The sequence below is a fragment of the Capricornis sumatraensis genome, chromosome X (genome assembly GCF_032405125.1).
Source record: "Capricornis sumatraensis isolate serow.1 chromosome X, serow.2, whole genome shotgun sequence".
Lineage (NCBI taxonomy): Eukaryota > Metazoa > Chordata > Mammalia > Artiodactyla > Bovidae > Capricornis > Capricornis sumatraensis.
In genome coordinates, this window is record NC_091092.1 from 22,320,577 (window position 1) to 22,345,829 (window position 25,253).

The 25,253-nt window shown below is 36.2% G+C and overlaps 1 protein-coding gene across 1 annotated transcript in view; it reads right to left on the reverse strand.

Annotated features, from left to right (window-relative positions):
* The window catches only part of LRCH2 (leucine rich repeats and calponin homology domain containing 2), a 110,101-nt gene that overhangs the window by 19,224 nt on the left and 65,624 nt on the right, over positions 1 to 25,253 (reverse strand). Inside the window, exons 12-14 of the mRNA XM_068962810.1 lie at positions 19,943 to 20,008; positions 2,709 to 2,757; positions 2,514 to 2,630 (exon numbers count right to left, since the gene is read on the reverse strand). Of these exons, the coding sequence (XP_068818911.1) occupies positions 2,514 to 2,630; positions 2,709 to 2,757; positions 19,943 to 20,008 (232 nt within the window). The remainder of the gene's footprint in view (positions 1 to 2,513; positions 2,631 to 2,708; positions 2,758 to 19,942; positions 20,009 to 25,253) is intronic.

Sequence of the window (25,253 nt, forward strand, 5' to 3'; positions counted from 1 at the left end):
AAAGCTCTATGTTTCACAACAAAGCAAAGTTAAAGGAGCCATCACTGAGTGAGTTTAGTGAAAATTTGATATGTATCTCTATAGTCAAGGTGAAGTCGCTCAGTCGTGTCCGACTCTTTGCAACCCTGTGGACTGTAGCCTACCAGGCTCCTCTGTCCATGGGATTCTCCAGGCAAGAATACTGGAATGGGTTGCCATTTCCTTCTCCAGGGGATCTTTCCGACCCAGGGATCGAACCCAGGTCTCCCGCATTGGAGGCAGACGCTTTAACCTCTGAGCCACCAGGGAAGCCATCTCTATAGTAGCATACATTAAGATATAATACTGAACTTAATTTAGATATATAGTTAATCTCTATAGTAGTATACATTAACTATATATCTAAATTAAGTTCAATATTATATCTTATGAGTAAGCCTTTTGATTCCTGAGGGATAAGTGATTAAAAGAAATTTTCTTTTTGAAAGAAAGAAACTTCACAGAAATCGATGATATTTTAATCATGAAAACATTGGCAAATCTGAATAACACTTTTGACTTCACTTAGTAGTATCTCAATTTTACAGTTTTTTTAACATCTTAGGAAAAAATTGTTGACATTCAATTTTTTACACTGTCCTAACACTGACATCTTCTGACTATTGAGGAGAACTACATAATTGCTTAAAACATTTCCCAGTAATTGAAGCTTATCTTTGCACCTACTTTATTAACTATAGTAGAAATTCACATTTGTTGAATGATGATTATGGACTCTTCAAATATTATCTTATTTGATTCCTTAGCAACTTATAAAATGGTAATATTGTGGAAGGTATACTTAAGCCATAGAAAACAAAATATTAAACAAAAATTATTCTAATTAAATCAAACAACTATTTTTTAAGGTTCACTGAGGCTTCCATTAAGACTTTTATTGAGAGTTTTACTTGAGTTATAATAAATTAAAAACACAAAAGTGTTCATCTGGTATTAGGCTATCCACAGTAGATCAACAGGCAGCACAGCATAGGCTCTGGGTTCAATGAACTCAGACATTTGTTATCCTAAGTGACCTGGAGGATATTACTTAGCCTCTCTGTGCCTTAATTTGCCCATCTATAAAGTAAACATGGTAATAAACGTACTTACTCATAGGGTTGTTATAAAGATTAAATGAGTTGATATTTGTAAAGTAAGTACTTAGAACAATGCCTAGCACTTACTAACTGCCATATATAAGTATTTTGACAAACAGAATCTGTATGCTTTTACTATACTAATGATCAAATAAATATCAAATCTCTTTTATTAGTTAAAAATATTAAAATTTATACCACATCATCAGTTATTCATCAAGTTTTATCTGTTAACAAATTTCCTTTAGTGCCTTTATTCAAGTTCCATAAACAAAAAGAGGAGACTTTAAATTAATAAATGCCAGAATGTAAATATAACTACAGATTTGTAAAGGGTATTGACCAGGGTTCTATCTAGAATGTCTTTCCCTTTTTCCTTGTATCTTTTATTTCTTCATTATCTCTCATATTGACCAGGTAACATGAGGCTCATTAAAAGGATCCAGCAGTTATTTGTTGACAGCATAAACTTACACAGACTAAGACATATAACATTTTTGTTTGGGGCATATGATACTACTTCCAAATATATGTTACACATCTATAAAAAGAAAACTGATCAATGTGCATAGAGATTCACTTTTATCAAACTGATAACAGCATGAAATAAGAACTATGTACTTATATATGTATTTATTATTAGACAAAATTAGGTTTGGGGAAACAGAAAAAGTTCACAAAGACAACAAAATTTGCTGAATAGAGCAGGAACTTCTTTTCACTGTTCATTTGAATCAGAAATCCCAATAACAAATTCAAGAGTACTCCAATTCTAATGACTGGTCACTACAATACAGCAGACCTGAATCACAAATAGACAAAAAATATTACAATGTTTATGAAGGTGTATGTATGCAATGAAATTTCATTAAAATTCTGCTAACTAGAAATTTGAGATAATTCAGATGGCCCGAGCCTTTAATTGAGCCAAGACGAAACATCATCCTAAGAAATATATTAAGGTAATAAGAAAATGGGGGAGAGGCTTTTTAGAATAATATAAATAGCATTTATTTACATTGAAACAGTTAAATGCTAATTGTGAAAATGTGTCAACTCTATATTGAAACAAACTGAATGAAAGACCTTTTTTAGGCAATTCTTTTAAAACATTATTAGATATTGCTACAACAATCAGTGTAGTAAACATTCATATTTCTTGTAAAGTATCTGGCAAATCACAATTCACTCTGATCTACTCTTAATTATTTTGAATTGCTGAAATTTTATGGAAATAAGTGGATCATATAATTATACCACATGCATGTAGGAAATCAAGATAACACATTTACTATATTTAACTAGAGAGTTATATTCTGTCATATTAATGTAAAACAAAATGGATAAAATCAAAGCTAATAATTACAAAGTACATTTTATAACTGAATAAAGTACCTTAAAATATTCTTTTCTAATCTGTTTGCTCCGCCTCCTTTCTTCACTCTGCCAGATTATCGGGTGAGATTCTGGCCATTGCTGCTCATCTGTTTGATCCTTTTGATTTTCTAAGGGCTGTAAAAAGATAATTGCTTTTAATGAGATAAATGATAAAAAAATATTAGATATAACAGCAATTTAATTTCTTCTTACCTGCCATATGAGGGGTGATAATGGTGAATTAACTTCATCTGCTGAGACACTGAAAAATTAAAAATGCCTTAATATTTAAAATATTTAGAATGTATACCTTAAGTATACATTATTAACATTATAGAGTTATCAGTTTTTTCTTTTTACCAGAAATCTAAAGAATTTACCCATGCCTATGCTTTGAACTAATAACATAAAACTTTCACAAAATGTATTCAATTCCGAATAACTTATGCTCCTTTAAAAAACATCAAAATGCATTTATTATTTAATCACACCCTATGCATAGAGCATTTCGGCTCTTTTGGGCTCAAAAGTAATGCCGTATCTAGAGACATATAGTCAAAATATATTATAGGATATTTATAATATTAATTCATTAAAGTGAAAGTGAAGTCGCTAGGTCATGTCCGACTCTTTCCGACCACATGGACTGTAGCCTATCAGGCTATTCCATCCATGGGATTTTCCAGGAAAAAGTGCTGGAATGGATTGCCATTTCCTTCTCCAGGGGATCTTCCCGACCCAGTAATCGAACCCAGGTCTCCCACACTGCAGGCAGATGCTTTACCATCTGAGCCACCAGTGAAGCTCCCAAATCTCATCTATTAATTCATTACCAAAAACTAAAAAAAAAAAATAATAATAATAATACAATTTCTTTAGATGATCTGCATGAAACTTCAAGTGACCTAATATAACTGGAATTTCAAAATAATATATGCTATGTGATAAGAAGGATGAAGATAAAGACTTCAAATTTTCAAATTTCATGAAAACAATGAACACACAAATTTGAGAAGCACAATGAACTCCAAGCAAAAAAAAAAAAGAAAATGAAGACTACTACAATAAGATACATCACAATTAAATTAAAAGCAAATGATAAAGATAAAATCTAAAAAGCAGCCAGAGAAAAAAATACACATTAGGTTCAATGAACTGACAAGAGAGTTCTCACAGGAAACAGCGCAATCCAGAAGACAGGAGAAAAACCTCTTTAAGGTACCAAAAGAAAATGAAATTAACAAATGAGAATTTTATACTAGCAAGATATTTCAAAAATGAAAGTGAAATTTTTTTTTTTTTTTGGCCACACCACGTGGCTTATGGGATCTTAATTCCCTGACCAGGGGTTGAACCCAGCACTGCAGCAGTGAAAGCACCAAGTTCTAACCACTGGACCACCAGGGAATTTCCAAGACTTTTTATTTTTTTATTATTTATTTATTTATTTATTTTAAATTTCAAAATCTTTAATGCTTACATGCGTTTCCAAACATGAACCCCCCTCCCCTCCCTCCCCATAACATCTCTCTGGGTCATCCCCATGCACCAGCCCCAAGCATGCTGTATCCTGCTTCAGACATAGACTGGCGATTCGATTCTTACATGATAGTATACATGTTAGAATGCCATTCTCCCAAATCATCCCACCCTCTCCCTCTCCCTCTGAGTCCAAAAGTCCGTTATACACAGCTGTGTCTTTTTTGCTGTCTTGCATACAGGGTCGTCATTGCCATCTTTCTAAATTCCATATATATATGTGTTAGTATACTGTATTGGTGTTTTTCTTTCTGGCTTACTTCACTCTGTATAATCAGCTCCAGTTTCATCCATCTCATCAGAACTGATTCAAATGAATTCTTTTTAACGGTTGAGTAATACTCCATTGTGTATATGTACCACAGCTTTCTTATCCATTCATCTGCTGATGGACATCTAGGTTGCTTCCATGTCCTGGCTATTAGAAACAGTGCTGCGATGAACATTGGGGTACATGTGTCTCTCAATTCTGGTTTCCTCCGTGTGTATGCCCAGCAGTGGCACTGCTGGGTCATAAGGTAATTCTATTTGCAATTTTTTAAGTAATCTCCACACTGTTCTCCATAGTGGCTGTACTAGTTTGCATTCCCACCAACAGTGTAGGAGGGTTCCCTTTTCTCCACACCCTCTCCAGCATTTATTGCTTGCAGATTTTTGGATCGCAGCCATTCTGACTGGTGTGAAGTGGTACCTCATTGTGGCTTTGATTTGCATTTCTCTAATAATGAGTGATGTTGAGCATCTTTTCATGTGTTTGTTAGCCATCGATATGTCTTCTTTGGAGAAATGTCTAGTTCTTTGGCCCATTTTTTGATTGGGTCGTTTATTTTTCTGGAATTGAGCTGCATAAGTTGCTTGTATTATTTTTGAGATTAGTTGTTTGTCAGTTGCTTCATTTGCTATTATTTACTCCCATTCAGAAGGCTGTCTTTTCACCTTGCTTATATTTACCTTTGTTGTGCAGAAGCTTTTAATTTTAATTAGATCCCATTTGTTTATTTTTGCTTTTATTTCCAGAATTCTGGGAGGTGGATCATAGAGGATCCTGCTGTGATTTATGTCTGAGAGTGTTTTGCCTATGTTCTCCTCTAGGAGTTTTATAGTTTCTGGTCTTACATTTAGATCTTTAATCCATTTTGAGTTTATTTTTGTGTGCGGTGTTAGAAAGTGATCTAGTTTCATTCTTTTACAAGTGGTTAACCAGTTTTCCCAGCACCACTTGTAAAGAGATTGTCTTTACTCCATTGTATATTCTTGCCTCCTTTGTCAAAGATAAGGTGTCCATATGTGTGTGGATTTATCTCTGGGCTTTCTATTTTGTTCCATTGATCTATATGTCTGTCTTTGTGCCAGTACCATACTGTTTTGATGACTGTGGCTTTGTAGTAGAGCCTGAAGTCAGGCAAGTTGATTCCTCCAGTTCCATTCTTCTTTCTCAAGATTGCTTTGGCAATTCGAGGTTTTTTGTATTGCCATACAAATCTTGAAATTATTTTTTCTAGTTCTGTGAAAAATATGGCTGGTAGCTTGATAGGGATTGCATTGAATTTGTAAATTGCTTTGGGTTGTATACTCATTTTCAGTATACTGATTCTTCCAATCCATGAACACGGTATATTTCTCCATCTATTAGTGTCCTCTTTGATTTCTTTCACCAGTGTTTTATAGTTTTATATATATAGGTCTTTAGTTTCTTTAGGTAGATATATTCCTAAGTATTTTATTCTTTTCGTTGCAATGGTGAATGGAATTGTTTCCTTAATTTCTTTTTCTACTTTCTCATTATTAGTGTATAGGAATGCAAGGGATTTCTGAGTGTTAATTTTATATCCTGCAACTTTACTATATTCATTGATTAGCTCTAGTAATTTTCTGGTGGTCTTTAGGGTTTTCTATGTAGAGGATCATGTCATCTGCAAACAGTGAAAGTTTAACTTCTTCTTTTCCAATTTGGATTCCTTTTATTTCTTTTTCTGCTCTGATTGCTGTGGCCAAAACTTCCAGAACTATGTTGAATAGTAGCGGTGAAAGTGGGCACCCTTGTCTTGTTCCTGACTTTAGCGGAAATGCTTTCAATTTTTCACCATTGAGGATAATGTTTGCTGTGGGTTTGTCATATATAGCTTTTATTATGTTGAGGTATGTTCCTTCTATTCCTGCTTTCTGGAGAGTTTTTATCATAAATGGATTTTGAATTTTGTCAAAGGCCTTCTCTGCATCTATTGAGATAATCATATGGTTTTTATTTTTCAATTTCTTAATGTGGTGAATTACACTGATTGATTTGCGGATATTGAAAAATCCTTGCATCCCTGGGATGAAGCCCACTTGGTCATGGTGTATGATCTTTTTAATGTGTTGTTGAATTCTGATTGCTAGAATTTTGTTGAGGATTTTTGCATCTATGTTCATCAGTGATATTGGCCTGTAGTTTTCTCTTTTTGTGACATCTTTGTCAGGTTTTGGTATTAGGGTGATGGTGGCCTCATAGAATGAGTTTGGAAGTTTACCTTCCTCTGCAATTTTCTGGAAGAGTTTGAGTAGGATAGGTGTTAGCTCTTCTCGAAATTTTTGGTAGAATTCAGCCGTGAAGCCGTCTGGACCTGGGCTTTTGTTTGCTGGAAGATTTCTGATTACAGTTTCAACTTGTGTGCTTGTGATGGGTCTGTTAAGATTTTCTATTTCTTCCTGGTTCAGTTTTGGAAAATTGTACTTTTCTAAGAATTTGTCCATTTCTTCCACGTTGTCCATTTTATTGGCATACAACTGCTGATAGTAGTCTCTTATGATCCTTTGTATTTCTGTGTTGTCTGTTGTGATCTCTCCATTTTCATTTCTAATTTTATTGATTTGATTTTTCTCTCTTTGCTTCTTGGTGAGTCTGGCTAGTGGTTTGTCAATTTTATTTATCCTTTCAAAGAACCAGCTTTTGGCTTTGTTGATTTTTGCTATGGTCTCTTTTGTTTCTTTTGCATTTATTTCTGCCCTAATTTTTAAGATTTCTTTCCTTCTACTAACTCTGGGGTTCTCCAATTCTTCCTTTTCTAGTTGCTTTAGTTGTAGAGTTAGGTTATTTATTTGACTTTTTTCTTGTTTCTTGAGGTATGCCTGTATTGCTATGAACTTTCCTCTTAGCACTGCTTTTATAGTGTCCCACAGGTTTTGGGTTGTTGTGTTTTCATTTTCATTAGTTTCTATGCATATTTTGATTTCTTTTTTGATTTCTTCTGTGATTTGTTGGTTATTCAGAAGTGTGTTGTTCAACCTACATATGTTGGAATTTTTAATAGTTTTTCTCCTGTAATTGAGATCTAATCTTAATGCATTATGGTCAGAAAAGATGCTTGGAATGATTTCGATTTTTTTGAATTTATCAAGTTTAGATTTATGGCCCAGGATGTGATCTATCCTGGAGAAGGTTCCATGAGCACTTGAAAAAAAGGTGAAATTCATTGTTTTGGGGTGAAATGTCCTATAGATGTCAATTAGGTCTAACTGATCTAATGTATCATTTAAAGTTTGCGTTTCTTTGTTAATTTTCTGTTTAGTTGATCTGTCCATAGGTGTGAGTGGGGTATTAAAGTCTCCCACTATTATTGTGTTATTGTTGATTTCCCCTTTCATACTTGTTAGCATTTGTCTTACATATTGCGGTGCTCCTATATTGGGTGCATATATATTTATAATTGTTATATCTTCTTCTTGGATTGATCCTTTGATCATTATGTAGTGGCTTTGTCTCTTTTCACAGCCTTTGTTTTAAAGTCTATTTTATCAGATATGAGTATTGCCACTCCTGCTTTCTTTTGGTCTCTATTTGCATGGTATATCTTTTTCCAGCCCTTCACTTTCAGTCTGTATGCGTCCCTTGTTTTGAGGTGGGTCTCTTGTAAGCAGCATATAGAGGGGTCTTGTTTTTGTATCCATTCGGCCAGTCTTTGCCTTTTGGTTGGGGCGTTCAACCCATTTACGTTTAAGGTAATTATTGATAAGTATGATCCTGTTGCCATTTACTTTATTGTTTTGGGTTCGGGTTTATACACCCTTTTTGTGTTTCCTGTCTAGAGAATATCCTTTAGAATTTGTTGGAGAGCTGGTTTGGTGGTGCTGAATTCTCTCAGCTTTTGCTTGTCTGTAAAGCTTTTGATTTCTCCTTCGTATTTGAATGAGATCCTTGCTGGGTACAGTAATCTGGGCTGTAGGTTATTGTCTTTCATCACTTTCAGTATGGCTTGCCATTCCCTCCTGGCCTGAAGAGTTTCTATTGAAAGATCAGCTGTTATCCTTATGGGAATCCCCTTGTGTGTTATTTGTTGTTTTTCCCTTGCTGCTTTTAATATTTGTTCTTTGTGTTTGATCTTTGTTAATTTAATTAATATGTGTCTTGGGGTGTTTCACCTTGGGTTTATCCTATTTGGAACTCTCTGTGTTTCTTGGACTTGGATGATTATTTCCTTCCCCATTTTAGGGAAGTTTTCAACTATTATCTCCTCAAGGATTTTCTCATGATCTTTCTTTCTGTCTTCTTCTTCTGGGACTCCTATAATTCGAATGTTGGAGCGTTTCATATTGTCCTGGAGGTCTCTGAGATTGTCCTCATTTCTTTTAATTCGTTTTTCTTGTTTCCTCTCTGATTCATTTATTTCTACCATTCTATCTTCTATTTCACTAATCCTATCTTCTGCCTCCGTTATTCTACTATTTGTTGCCTCCAGAGTGTTTCTAATCTCATTTATTGCGTTATTCATTATATTTTGACTCTTTTTTATTTCTTCTAGGTCCTTGTTAAACCTTTCTTGCATCTTCTCAATCCTTGTCTCTAGGCTATTTATCTGTGATTCCATTTTGATTTCAAGATTTTGGATCATTTTCACTATCAATATTTGGAATTCCTTCTCAGGTAGATTCCCTACTTCTTCCTCTTTTGTTTGGTTTGGTGGTCAACTCTCCTGTTCCTTTACCTGCTGAGTATTCCTCTGTCTCTTCATCTTGGTTATATTGCTGCGTTTGGGGTGGCCTTTTTACATTCTGGTAATTTGTGGAGTTCTCTTTATTATGGAGCTTCCTCACTGTGGGTGGGGTTCTATCAGTGGCTTGTCAAGGTTTCCTGGTTAGGGAGGCTTGTGTTGGAGTTCTGGTGGGTGGAGCTGGGTTTCTTCTCTCTGGAGTGCAGTGGAGTGACCAGTAATGGGTTATGAGACTCAAAGGTTTTGGAATAATTTTGAGCTGCCTGTATATTGAAGCTCAGGGGAGTGTTCCTGTGTTGCTGGAGAATTTGAGTGGTATGTCTTGTTTTGGAACTTGTTGGCCCTTGGTGGAGCTTGGTTTCAGTGTAGGTATGAAGGCATTTGATGAGCTCCTATTGCTTAATGTTCCCTGAATTCAAGAGTTCTCTAATGTTTTCAGGCTTTGGATTTAAGCCTCCTGCTTCTGGTCTTCAGTTTTATTTTTACAGTAGCCTCTAGACTTCTCCATCTATACAGCACTGATGATAAAACATCTAGGTTAAAGATGAAAAGTTTCTCCACATTGAGGGACACTCAGAGAGGTTCACTGAGTTACAAGGAGAAGAGAAGATGGAGGGGGTAGTTAGAGGTAACTGGAATGAGATGCGGTGAGATCAAAAGAGGAGAGAGCAAGCTAGCCAGTAGTCACTTCCTTATGTGGGCTCTATAGTCTGGACCGCTCAGAGGTATTTACGGAGTTATATGGGGCAGAGGAGAGGGAGGAAGTAGACAGAGATGACCAGGAGGATAAGAGAGAGGAATGAGAAGGAGAGAGACAAATCCTGCCAGTAACCAGTTCCTTAGGTGTTCTCCACTGTCTGGAACACACAGAGATTCACAGAGTTGGATAGAGAAGAGTTGGGGGAGAAAAGAGACAGAGGCCACCTGGTGGAGAAAAAGGAGAGTCCAAAGGAGGAGAGAGTGGTCAAGCCAGTAATTTCGCTCTCAGGTAAACTTGGGTAGTGAAGTTTGGGTTTTTAAATGTACAAAATTGACAACAAAAACTTAAGAACAAAGATTTAAAATCTAGAGTAGAGGTTGGATTTTCAAAAATACAATATTAAAGAAAAGCAGCAGAAGGAAAAAGGAAGAAAGAAAAAAAATGAGAAAACAAAACAAAACAAACAAGATTTAAAAAAAAAAAAAAAAAACAACAACCATCCAAAGACTATATATGGTGTTTGCCTTAAAAAAAAAAAAAGAAAAAAAAGTCTTTTTTTTTTTTAAATAGTAATAGTAGGCTATAGAAATAAAAATTAGAGGAGAAATAGAAGACTTAACAATTTTAAAAAAGCTAGAATAAAAAAGAAAAAAAGAAAAAAAAAGGAATGATTTTAAAGATAGTAAAAATATATCTGGCCCTTCTCTGATGTTGTGGGCCGTGTGGGATCACTTCCAAGGTGGTTCCCTCTGTTTAACTTGTTCTGTTTGCTGGTTTTTTAGGCTCACTAGTTCAGTCACGCTGTGGGGAGGGGGGATGCTGCAAACAAATAGCACTGTTGTGTGCACACAGTGTCTCAGCCCCGCTTGACCTGTCCCTTCTCGCGGCGCACAAACCGCTCCGGCTCTACGATGCTCAGCCGGGAACCGTCTGGGGCCGGCCCTAGGCTGCGTGCACTTCCCCGGTCCAAGCCGCTCAGGTTCGGCACTCAGGCAGCCCTCAGAGGCACAGATTCGGCTGGGACTGCGCTTTGTGCCCTTCCCAGGTCCGAGTAGCTCAGGAGTTTGGCGAGCGCGATCTCCGCGACTTGTCACCTTTTCTGCCGCTGCTGCTCAGCTTTCTGGGTAGACCACTGGCGCCCCCCCGTGAGGCAGATGGTGACTGTCCAGCACCCCCAGAAGTCTTAGCAAAGAAGCCTGCTTACAGTTAGGTAAGTAAAGTCTCTCCAGGTCTGCAATTGCCCCTTTCCAGTCCTTACGGCTCTGACTGCCTGTCCCCAGCAGGGGATGGTCTGCAGCCGGCTTATTCCGTTCCGTCCTTTGTTCTGTGCTCGGTCCTGGCGGTGTCTTATGTTCGAGCTTTTCGTGCGGTAGCTATCCCACAGTCTGGTTTGCTAGCCCAAGTTAGATCGTTCTGGTTGCGCGTGGGGCGTTCCTGCCCGATTCTTACAAAGCACTGCAGCCCGCACCTCCCGCGCTTCCCTGCCCTGCCCCCACTAGCTTGTGGCGGATGCAGGCGTCTGTGCTGCTTTTCCACTGGGGGAGTTACTGTTGGGCTTGTAATCTGTTGGTTTTAATTATTTATTTATTTTTCCCTTCCTGTTATGTTGCCCTCTGTGTTTGCAAGGCTCGCCACAGACTCGGCAGGGAGAGTGTTTCCTGGTGTTTGGAAACCTCTCTTCTTAAAATTCCCTTCCCAGGATGGGCTTCCCTTCCTGGGACGGAGCTCCCTCCCCACCTCCATTGTCTCCTTTTTCGTCTTTTATATTTTTTCCTACCTGTTTTTGAAGACAATGGTCTGCTTTTCTGGTTGCCTGATGTCCTCTGCCAGCCTACAGAAGTTGTTTTGTGGAGTTCGCTCAGCGTTGAAATGTTCTTTTGAGGAATTTGTGAGGGAGAAAGTGGTCTTCCTGTCCTATTCCTCCGCCATCTTTACAGTTCCCCCCCAAGACTTTTTAAAACATTACAGAAACTGAAGGATTCAACATCAGCAGACCAGCAGGAAAAGTAATGTGAAAATAGTTCTTTCAGATAGAAGGAAAATGATATACATGGAAATACAGAGCTACACAAAGGAACAAAGGCTACTGGAGATGGTAACTAAAGGGGTAAAGATAGAAGACATTATTCTGATTAAATCTCTTTGAAGAAACAATTGAGTATTTAAAGCAAGAATAATAACCACGTAATATCCCACATCCGAGGTCAGGGGTGGCGGCTGAGAGGAGATACCCTGTGTCCAAGGTCAGGGGCAACGGCCATGAGTGCCAGGCTGCAACAGCACAGGAGCGGCCGAGAGGAGCTACGCCACGTCTGAGGTCAGGGGCAGCGGCCGGGAAGAGCTACCTCCTGCCCGAGGCCAGGGGCAGCAGCCAAGAGGAGCTACACCATGCCCAAAGTCCGGGGCAGTGGCCGAGAGGAGCAACCCCACGTCCAAGGAGCAGTGGCTGCGCAGGTGTAGGAGGGCCGAGAGGAGCTACTCCACGTTCAAGGTCAGGAGGGGCAGCGGTGAGGAGATACCCCTCGCCCAAGGTAAGGAGCAGTGGCTGCGCTTTGTGGAGCAGCCGTGAAGAGATACCCCACGTCCAAGGTAAGAGAAACCCAAGTAAGACGGTAGGTGTTGCAAGAGGGCATCAGAGGGCAGACACACTGAAACCATCCTCACAGAAAACTAGTCAATCTGATCACACTAGGACCACAGCCTTGTCTAACTCAATGAAACTAAGCCATGCCCTGGGGGGCCACTCAAGATGGGCGAGTAATGGTGGAGAGGGCTGACAGAATGTGGTCCACTGGAGAAGGGAATGGCAAACCACTTCAGTATTTTTGCCTTGAGAATCCCATGAACGGTATGAAAAGGCAAAATGATAGGATACTGAAAGAGGAATTCCCCAGGTCAGTAGGTGTCCAATATGCTACTGGCGATCAGGGGAGAAATAACTCCAGAAAGAATGAAGGGATGGAGCCAAAACAAAAACAATACCCAGTTGTGGATGTGACTGGTGAGAGAAGCAAGGTCCGATGCTGTAAAGAGCAATATTGGAATGTCAGGTCCATGAATCAAGGCAAATTGGAAGCAGTCAAACAGGAGATGGCAAGAGAAAACATCGACATTCTAGGTATCAGTGAACTAAAATGGACGGGAATGGTGAATTAACTCAGATGACCATTATATCTACTACTGCAGGCAGGAATCCCTTAGAAAAAATGGAGTAGCCATCATGGTCAACAAAAGAGTCTGAAACAACAGAATGATCTCTGTTCATTTCCAAAGCAAACCATTCAATATCATGGTAATCCAAGTCTATGCCCCAATCAGTAACGCTGAAGAAACTTAAGTTGAATGGTTCTATGAAGACCTACAAGACCTTTTAAAACTAACACCCAAAAAAGATGTCCTTTTCATTATAGGGGACTGGAATGCAAAGCAGGAAGTCAAGAAACACCTGGAGTAACGGGCCAATTTGGTCCTGGAATATGGAATGAAGCAGGGCAAGGCTAATAGAGTTTTCCCAAGAGAACGCACTGGTCATAGCAAACACCCTCTTCCAACAACACAAGAGAAGACTCCACACATGGACATCACCAGATGGTCAACACCAAAATCAGATTGATTATATTCTTTGCAGCCAAAGATGGAGAAGCTCTATACAGTCAGCAAAAACAAGACCGGGAGCTGACTGTGGCTCAGATCATGAACTCCTTATTGCCAAATTCAGACTTAAATTGAAGAACGTAGGGAAAACCACTAGACCATTCAGGTTATGACCTAAATCAAATTCCTTATGATTATACAGTGGAAGTGAGAAATAGATTTAAGGGCCTAGATCTGATAGAGTGCCTGATGAAGTATGGAATGAGGTTCGTGACATTGTACAGGAGACAGGGATCAAGAACATCCCCATGGAGAAGAAATGCAAAAAAGCAAAATGGCTGTCTGGGGAAGCCTTACAAATAGCTGTGAAAAAAAGAGAGGTGAAAAGCAAAGGAGAAAAGGAAAGACACAAGCATCTGAATGCAGAGTTCCAAAGAATAGCAAGAAGAGAAAAGAAAGCCTTCTTCAGCAATCAATGCAAAGAAATAGAGGAAAAGAACAGAAAGGGAAAGACTAGAGATTTCTTAAAGAAAATTAGAGATACCAAGGGAACATGTCATGCAAAGATGGGCTCGATAAAGAACAGAAATGGTCTGGACCTAACACAAGCAGAAGATATTAAGAAGAGGTGGCAAGAATACACAGAAGAACTGTACAAAAGATATCTTCATGGCCTGGATAATCATGATGGTGTGATCACTCACCTAGAGCCAAACATCCTGGAATGAGAAGTCAAGGTGGGACTTAGAAAGTGTCACTACAAACAAAGTTAGTGGAGGTGATGGAATTCCAGTAGAGCTATTTCAAATCCTGAAAGATGATGCTGTGAAAGTGCTGCACTCAATATGCGAGCAAATTTGGAAAACTCAGCAGTGGCCACAGGACTGGAAAAGGTCAGTTTTCATTCCAATCCCAAAGAAAGGCAATGCAAAAGAATGCTCAAACTATCATACAATTACACTCATCTCACACGCTAGTAAAGTAATGCTCAAAATTCTCCAAGCCAGGCTTCAGCAATACATGAACCGTTAACTTCCAGATGTTCAAGCTGGTTTTAGAAAAGGCAGAGGAACCAGAGATCAAATTGTCAACATCCGCTGGATCATGGAAAAAGCAAGAGAGTTCCAGAAAAACATCTATTTCTGCTTTATTGACTATGCCAAAGCCTTTGACTGTGTGGATCACAATAAATTGTGGAAAATTCTGAGAGAGATGGGAATACCAGACCACCTGATCTGCCTCTTGAGAAACTTAGATGCAGGTCAGGAAGCAACAGTTAGAAGTGGACATGGAACAACCAACTGGTTCCAAATAGGAAAAGGAGTATGTCAAGGCTGTATATTGTCACCCTGCTTATTTAGCTTCTATGCAGAGTACATCATGAGAAACGCTGGACTGGAAGAAACACAAGCTGGAATCAAGATTGCCAGGAAAAATATCAATAACCTCAGATATGCAGATGACACCATCCTTATGGCAGAAAGTGAAGAGGAACTAAAAAGCCTCTTGATGAAAGTGAAAGAGGAGAGTGAAAAAGTTGGCTTAAAGCTCAACATTCAGAAAACGAAGATCATGGCATCTGGTCCCATCACTTCATGGGAAATAGATGGGGAAACAGTGGAAACAGTGTCAGACTTTATTTTTGGGGGCTCCAGGGTCACTGCAGATGGTGATTGCAGCCGTGAAATTAAAAGAGGCTTACTCCTTGGAAGGAAAGTTATGACCAACCTAGATAGCATATTGAAAAGCAGAGATATTACTTTGGCAACAAAGGTCCGTCTAGTCAAGGCTATGGTTTTTCCAGTAGTTATGTATGAATGTGAGAGTTGGACTGTGAAGAAAGCTGAGCACCAAAGAATTGATGCTTTTGAACTGTGGTGTTGGAGAAGAAGACTCTTGAGAGTCCCATGGGCTGCAAGGAGATCCAACCAGTCTGTTCTAAAGGAGATCAGTCCTGGGTGGTTTTGGAAGGAATGATGCTGAAGCTGAAACTCCAGTACTTGGCCACCTCATGCGAAGAGTTGACTCATTGGAAAAGACTCTGATGCTGGGAGGGTTTGGGGGCAGGAGGAAAAGGGGACAACAGAGGATGAGATGGCTGGATGGTATCACCAACTCGATGGATGTGAGTTTGGGTGAAGTCCGGGAGTTGATGATGAACAGGGGGGCCTGGCATGCTGCGATTCATGTTCACAAAGAGTCGGACACAGCTGAGTAACTGAACTGAACTGAACTGATGTTAACACAAATGTAAAACGTATGGCAACAACATTGCAAAGGCCAGGAGGGAAGAAATAGAAGTATACTCTTGTTCTTATCCAATATGTATATGCATAATAGCACTTAAAGGTAGACTGTCATAAATTACATATACTTTAAACCCTAAAACAATCACTAACATAACAACTAGTTATGTCTAATAAGCCCACAACAGAGATAAATAGGAATTTCAAAATATAATTCAAAAGACAGGAGAAAAAGATGGAAGATATCTAAAAATAATGCATAAGACAAAAATTAAACACCTAATAATACAGTAGACTTAAATCCATTAATACAAGTAGTTTCAATTAAATATTAAAAATCCTAACAGTGCAATTAAAAATCAGATTGTCAGATTTGATAGAAAAGATACTACCATATGCTAACAATAAGAAACTGCCTTTCTCCATAAAGAGACAAATAGGTTAAATGTAAAAGGAAGAAGAAAGATATATCATATAAACACTAAGAAAGAAATTAAACTAGAAGAAAGCTGAGGTGACCATGTAATATCAGGGAAGTATACTTCAGAGCAAAGAATATAACCAAGGGACTTCCCTGGCGGTCCAATGGTTAAGAGTCTGTGCATCCCTTGAAGTGGGCATGGGTTTGATCCCTGATTGAGGAACTAAGACCCTGTACACCACACACAAAAACGCCACCCTAACCAGGAATATTTAAAAAGTCATTTTATAATGACAAAGATGTAAATTCACCAAAAGGACATTATAATCCTAAACATTTATGTATTTAATAACAGCTTTAGAATATATGAAGGAAAAATGAAAGAACTTTAAAGAGCAAGACAAATCCACAGTGTTGGAAATTTCAAATAGTCTCCTCTTAGTAATTGATAAAAACAACACTGTAATGCACCCAGGTGGTGGTGGGGTGGTGAAGACAAACAATGAACAAATAAAGAAGTCTGAGATATAAATAATAAAGTACTGAGAATGTCAGATGGTAAAAAAGTATATATTTACAATGTCAGACAGTACTAAGTTCTGTGGAGAAAAGTAGAGCAGGGTATGCAAAAAGGGAAGAAGGAGTGGGGAAGGGATGCTCTTTTATCTAAGTTGTCCAGGGAATCTCTTGCCGAAGCAATGAAAGTTGAGCAGAAACGTAAAGACAAGGGAATAAGCTGTATGATTTTCTGAGAGGAAATCATTTCAATAGAGGCAAAAGCTTTGAGAGGCTGGGAAACTTGGTGTATTGGGAGTCAACAAGGAGGCCAGTATAACTAGAGAAGGACTAACAAGCAGGAAGAACAAGGCAAGAGGAACACAGTAGGGAGCTAAATAATGCACAGGTTCACAAGTCCTTAAAGGACCCTGGTTTTTATTCTGAATGAAATGAGAGATCATTAGAAAATTCTGAAGAACGACATGATGTAACTTACATTTTAAAAATATCAAACTGATTCTTCTTTTTTTTTAATTGAAAACAGACTAGAGGAAAGCAAAGATGGAAAGGAGACTTGGTAGAAGGCTGTTAGAACTGAAGTAAGAGATTTCTAGGGCTGGGGTGATATGTGTGGAAGTAGTAAGACATGATCAGATTCTGGGCATATTTTGAAGGTAGAATCAACAGGATTTGCTAAAGGATTAGTTATGGAATGTGAAAGAAAGTGACAAGTTATAGATGACTCTGAGGTCTCTGAGCTGAGCACTATTAATAGAAGGATGGAGCTGACATTTTCTGAAATGGGGAAAAATGCAAGAAGAGTTAACTTTTGAGGGACAAAGTGAATGATTAAAAGTGCTATTTGGGAAGGTTAAGTCTCAAATGCATCATACATCCTAGCGGAGCTGTTTAGTAGGTAACAGGCAATGCAACTCTGCTGTGTGTGTGTGTATGTATATACATACATATGTACACAGAAATACACATGCACATGCAAATGTTCATGCATATATATAGAAAACTGGTTTAAGGGGAAAATACCAAAATATTAAGACTTGTCATCTCTGGGGAGTAGGATAATAGATGATTCTTTTTTTCCTTTATGATAAAATTTTCCTATTTTTAAACAATAAAGCTACATTATTCTTATAAACAGGAAAAAACTAAAATTTTGTTTTGTTTTTAAAGAAGAAATTAGGCGACTGTTCTGAAAATGAGAAAAGTGACAGTAAGAATTCTGTAAAGAAAAGGCCAAGATTGAAAATCACCATTTTGAAGTTTGGGTAATTGGGGCTTTCTCAAGAGAATGTTAGGAACCTGGTGAAAAAGCTTAAGATAGAAATGAAAGAAACTGACAGTGTATGGAAAAAAGTACTACAATATTGTAAAGTAATTAGCCTCCAATTAAAATAAATTAAAAAAAGAAAGAAACTGAGAAGGAAGGTAATAACAGAAACTTCAAGGACAAAAACATGTCAGATAAAGAATCAGTATTCAAAAAGGGAGAGAGTGGGTTAAATCCAATTTAATGCAGGAGATATAGGAGATGAGGGCTCAATCCCTGGGTCAGGAAGATCTCCTGGAGGAAGAAATGGCAATCCATTCCAGTATTCTTGCCAGAAGAATCCCATGGACAGAGGAGCCTGGTGGGCTACAATCCATGGGGTCACAAAGAGTTGGACATGACTGAGTGACTGAGCACACACATGCACACAAGTGAAATTTGAGACAGATGAATATTTCTCGATTTGGGTATAAAAAGTTATCTTATGCCTGAACTGAATTCTAAAAGCCTAAGTGAAAAATGGAAGAAGAAGGGGAAATTCCAGCAGAAACACCAGGACACAGAACACAGAGATGCGAAATCATGTTGGAATAAAGGAAGGAGTACTATGGTTCCTAGCTGTAAAAGGTACCAGTGCAAGAGTACACAGGCTGAGGCTTTCAAGCTAGGCAGAAACTCACTTCAATCTTATGGGTTAAGCCAAACATTTTAAGCTTTATCCTAAAAATTAGAAAAAGAAGATTAATAACTTGGAAACACATAGTCAGGCCTGTGCTTTAGAACCATCACTCTTACACCATTAGCACAGAAAACAAATTTAAAGGTAGGCCAAACTTGAGAAACGAGGTTTGGCTGCGAACTGTTGCAGTAGTCCAGGTAGAAAAGACAGGGCCTGAGCCAACATAACTGCAACAGGAATGCAGAGGTTGAGACAGATGCAAATAATGTTAAGAAGCTAAGATGCAAATAATGTTAAGAAGCTAAAGTTTTCTGTGACTGACTGGATTGGGAAGAATGTGTAAGAGAAAGCAATTTCCAATGATTCCAAAGTTGACTATATAAACAGTGGCACATTCACTCAAGGTGCACTATACAGGAGAAGAAATAGATTTGGGAAAAGTAAGTCTAGTTTGGATTGTAAGGTAGTTTGGAAAAGACATCAATGAAATGTATGCATCTGGAGAAAGCAAGCTGTTCTTGTTTCCAAACATTAAAAGTTGGGGTTCTGAAGCCAGACATCCTGGGTTTAAATTCTCACTATACCATTTACTAGCTGTGTGACCCTGAAAAGCTATGGCAATTTCTGAGCCTCAGTTTTTCACCTATAAAATGGGGATGACAATAGCAACAACTTCATAAGTTATTATGAGGATTAAATGAGATCATACAGCTAAAGCACTAAGAATAGTATACATACAACAACCATTTAACAAACGTTAATTCTCTCTGTGTGTTATTCTGTACCCACACCCTAGCCTTCGACTTTTATATTCCCAAAGGAATAACTCAGAAGTTGAGGTTGGTGCAAATTTTCAAACCAACAAAAAGAATAAATAGAAACTTTCAAGGTCTTCTAGTTCTCTGGAATTCATATACCTGGATTTAGACTATGTATTCATACAGAAGTAAATAAAACCTAATTGAAAATAAATTAAAAAGTGAACTATAACATAGATAACAAATACAATCAATGATAATACATTATTCCTGACCATAACAGTAATACAATAAATGTCTGCTAAATGGATAAATATTGAGAACAAGAGGAGAAGGAGGTGAGAGAATGAGATGGTTGGATAGTATCATCAACACAATGGACACAAGTCTGAGCAAACTCGGAAGATAGTGAAGGACAGGAAAGCCTGGTGTAGTGCAGTTCATAGCATTTCAAAGAGTAGGATATAGCGATTGAACAACAACAACAAATGGATAAATGATTCTGTCATCAAAACAAAATGCAGGTATGAGCACAAAAAGTTTAAGTTGGCATTCTTGCAATTGTTTACATCAAAAGTCAATTTAACTTGTGTTGTATAATACATTAAAAAAACATTTTAAAAGCCATTTCTTCCTTAAATTGTCTCTATATTAAATTGATATCAATTATTCTATTAAAGCCTACATATAGGAACATTACTGTCAAAGGATCAACTCTCATTATATAATATTAACCATAAGAACTAAGATATTTTTATACCTCTTTTCGCATTCCATAGTTTGTTTTGGCTTGTTTCTTATGACATAAGTTGAATGATTAAGAATCCTAGAAATAAATCAGCACATTAATTTCATAATATATTAAAGAGAATAGTGTATATACATGATATAAAAATGTTGATAATAAACTGCATCTGGTCCATGAAGATCTTTGCTAGAAAACAATATTTAAATATTATTTAGATCAGATGCCCATAAGTTCACTGGCTATTATGAAGGAATGAAGCTCACCAATTCTTCCATGCATTTTCTTTTATAAACCCTTTTTCGAGGCTTGGATATTTTCCAGCCATGTTATTTTCCTGTGCATATCTAGCTTTTAGCTGAGATAGAAAATAAAGAGATGCAGATTGTTTAAGTATCATCATAACTGATTTCATTTTTCCCAGCATAGCAAATGATAGGGCCATGTAGATGTAATAAACAATCATTTTGCCAAATAATAAACCTTAATTCCAAATGCAAAGCCAGTGCTAAAGTTCAATTCTTTAAAAAAAATCCACAAGCCTATAAAACTTTTAATAACAGAATGAAACAATATATTTGAAGAAAATCAAAAAAAGAAAGAAAAATAGAGTGATAAACCATTACATGAGAGAACCATTTGTTCATAATTTTATATAATTCTAAGTATTGATCTCAAAGTCAAAAGCAATGAATAATAATCTATCTTTAATATAAGTAACTAATATATTTGAGTTAATATTTATCTATTTACTATGGATATAAATGTTAATTTTCAATTTTAAAGTTTAGTTTTATAAGGAGTAGAATATCTGCCTTTGATTCAAAATAATATAATCGGATGTCAACTATCAAAAGAATACAGAGAAGAAGAGAATTTCAAATTAAAGATGCATATTGACTATTAAAATATATAATGAAATAAATATGTTCGTAATTCCAGAAAGATGGTTTCATAAAGAAACCAATTTCCATTACCCCAGTTTTTTCTCACTAGCTAAGATCTAGTAGAGCCTCAACAGGAGGAAGCTACAGCGAGAGGCAAATGACCAGTATCACACACAAAGCAGTGTAGCTTTGCACCAAGTAATTTCTAGATTACTGACACCTTTATTCTTCTTTGTGTGGACAGGCACTAAAATTGTATCGAATCCCCAAATGCAGAGGAATTTAGATAATAAAATATCTAAGAACATCAGGAAAAAATACATCATTAAAGAGTAATTTTTTAAAAAGGAAGTGAATCCTAAGAATTCTCTTCACATGGAAAAATATTTTTTCTGTTTCTTTAGTTCTGTGTATGAAATGATGGATGTTCACTAAACTGCTTATGATAATGATTTCATGATTTATGGAAGTCAAATCATTATACCAAACACCTTATACAAGGCTGCATGTTAATTATATCTCGATAAAACTGAAAGAGTAAAAAATTGATTTAAAAAGGAAATGTATCCTTTTTAGCACTGCAAAGTATCCTTGGAGAGGGTGAGGGTCAGAATTATTCCCTTGGAAGGGGGCGTCAAACTACAATGCCCTCCACTGCAGTAAATTCGGAATTCTCCCCACACCACACACACTCGTGTTGTGACTACTGATGTGCATGAGTCACATTAGAGGAGAAAGAAAAATGTTGAGCTCTACTTACTGATAAAATATATTTTATATTGAAAATTCCCTGAAAAATTTTACTCTGTACATTGATATTTAATGTTTTACTGTGTGATACTCAGAGTCAAAATAAATGTCTGTTTTATCTAAATATCTATTTTAGATTATTAAAACACTTCCCTAATCCAGGTACCAGTACTGAATTTTAGGTAAAAGAGTATATATATAATTCAGCTGCATCAACCTGGCCACTTAATACTTAAGGTGTCCACAAACTCTAGATACCTTGATGCACGTCCTGCTGCTCTGGTCCTCTGGAAGAATTTTTCACTGAATGATGCTCTATAACATAAAGGCCTCCGTCTGTATTCATATTTCACGTACATCAACCAAACCAAAAGATGGAAGAAGTAAGATGTTTTGGGAGAGGATAGGGAAGTCATTAGTAAAGCAAGCAGAAAAGAAAGAATGGATAGATTTTAAGGGTTGAGAGAACTACCTAATTAGTTATAACAAGCTAGAAGTTAACATGATGCTCCTCAAATTAAGAGTTCATATGATCAGAAAAAGAAAAAAAAATCACATGAAAAAGTAATGTACATAATTTCTATAATTCAAAACTAAAGTACTAAACTGCTCAAAATCTGATTTTGCTTTACATGATCCATAACTAATTATACTTCAATATAACTTTTCATAATTACTTTTTAAAATTTAACTGTATTACATAGTATTCAGAAGTACATCTTTCCACAGTAAGTAAAAACTCTCAGGACACACATAAAAGCAAATCAAATAATTATTAAAAGTAAATACATATTAGAAAATACTACAGAATAAGCTAACAGGAATGAACATGCTATGGGGAACCAATCAACTGAAGCTATTCATTGCAAAAGTCTTCATATAATCCTTTCTTTAGCATGAAAATTAAATTTTAAGAAGCCAGCTAAACATTTACTTACTAAGCCACACAGTAAGAAAATCAGTATAAGAAAGAGCAGTAGCCACTTCTCTAATACTAAGATACCCACTTCTCTAATGCTAAGATACATAAGCAGAGTTGGTGGAAATTTGAAGAATTGGTTAAATAATTTACAGAGCAATATTATTTTAAGATAATAGTTTTTTATTTAACTTCCAAAATTATAGTAAGAATAAAATTATGATTTGTGGAACAACTATTTTAATATAGAGAAGGTCACTGACTCAAGGGGACTTTAATACACTCAAATACAAGTAAAAATAATCCAATCTTTTAAGAAAGAGGATAAAGATTAGCTTTTAAAAATTTAACAATAAACTGTCAATATAAAGTAGTTTAATATATGCATCTCAATTAGACAAAGAAGGACAGTCTTTTAAATAACTAGGCTTCAGACTTTGAACACTTAAGATTTATCTGCTTGATGGTTTACTTGGTGATCTCTTTTCCCACCCTTTTTGATTACTAATTCTGTACAACATTCTCTTGTTATATTCCTAGGATAGTTCCATCTACCAAGTACTAGTATAAACCTTATTAAAGAATTACATATATCTCTTAAAAAAAAAACAGTGTGAACTAAAGTGGCAAAGCTGCTCTAAGAAAGTCATCACTGAACTCAACATAAGCTGTTTTTAAATTCCCTCTAATTTTTTTGGCTGGCTTCTTTTAGATTTAGCTGAGAGTTAACACTGCATTTACTTTCCACTAATAGCTAGCTAAAGAACAGCTAAATAGTAAGCATACAGTCAAATTAGAAATCCTAAGTGGTACTTCTTGCTATACAAGAATAATCTTAGCCCAGATAAATTATTTTAAATCAATACTAACAATAAATAAACAAAAATATTGCAATGATTATATTAAAACTTAAAAAGAAATATTAAAACTTCTGGTTGATTTGCAATTTTAAATAGCATTTCAGATTCTTCATTTAATAAAGCTAGAATCTAAAACAATACTTTTTGAAAGGGGAAATCTACAACCAGAGAGGGTATAAAAACTCAAATCCTCTAAGGAATATATTCTTTTAAAAGATTACTTTGACTTTTAGACTAACTCAAATTTATGTGTTATAACAGTAAACAACAATTTTAATTATCTAAATCTAAGAGATATAAGCAATAGCAGCATATTTTAGAAGGAAGGATGATATGATTTAATGGAGAAAATAATAGATTCAGCATAAGATAATTCTGAGCCCAGTGTAAGTTTAGCCATGAACAGAATTGGTTAGGGATGTAAATTGTCTATAGATTACACATTTTAAAAGTAAAATGTACTCCTTACTTTATATCCAGATATCATAAAATTTTAATGCCTTCAAAAATTAGACATAGTTATTATAATATTAATATCACTGATTATTAATCCAAAAAGCTCTTATATTTATATGCACTAACATCTGAAAAGGAGAATGGAGAAACAGTTCAGAGAAAGAAATTAATTTTGCATAAATTTCAAAAATAACAAAAATTATGTAGAGAGAACATATTAACTAAATTAATGGTTCATACTAGCTTTAAATTTGATCTCATTTTCAAGTAATTAACCAGTAACAGTATTAACAAATACCTACTATGTACAAGGCAGAGCTAGGTACTGCTTTGTACTTATTACAAACTATCAAAAAGCAAGACCTATGAAACATCATTTGATATATTTAGGTTGAAAGAGTAATTTAAGTCAGAGGGATAGATGTAAAACTATACAATAGGAGAAAACTGAAAATATAGAAATGATATATACAGCTATATTAAAATCTAAAATTATACACTCAAATGCAATTCTGGACATGAGGGAAATACATATTGTTGTGGGTTCTTATAAAATCAATATTCTCTGTTCATAATGATAAATGCAATTTTTTCACCTGCCAAGTAGGGGAGGTAGAAAACTTAACTACTTTATAAGCTACATAGAGCAGGTGGTGGCTTGCTTCATCATACCTCTTAAACCAATGGGGCCATTAATACTTTAATTTTACTGAAGGGGGGAAAATACATACAACCTCATAAGTAGTCAATTTTTAAAAAGGCCCATTAGAAATGAATCACAGGAAAGATTAAAAGATAAGCTTCAAAAAGGATGACAGAAAAGCGTGACAAAAAGTTATGACAGAAGAAAAATGTCAATTGGGAATGAGGATACATTAGATATAGAAGGGATAAAGATATTTTCTAGTATGTTTTTTAATTCTATAAATGTATTAGCAGTGCAAAAAGAGATACATGGTGGTTATTTTAAAAACTATTATAGTGGCCCCTAATACCACACATCAGTCATTGAATAAGTTTTAATAGTAATTATTTTTCAAAACATCTTTAAGCAAATGCCAACATACTTTTTTAAACATCCTAAAACATGGGCCTGTGATCCATAAACATTTATTGCTTTAAATATGTAAAAAACATAACAGTTATCCAAGTTAAATGCACCAAAAATTATTCTGTTAATTTTCTCAAAACAAACAAACAAAATCTCAATTCTGCTTTACGCTTTCAAAATTATTAACATAAATGTAGCACTCTCAGTACATGAAGATGGCAATAACAGCCAACCCTCAGCAGCACGCAGAACCTTCTCTGTGTAAAAAATGGACTTGCACTGATTTTATACTCATTAACACAAGGTCCTGCTCATTGCCAATAACATGCCTAGCCAGAGGGAGAAATGCTCCTTGACCAACACAGACTAAAGTGAACCTGTGATTCTCAAACTGTCACACTGA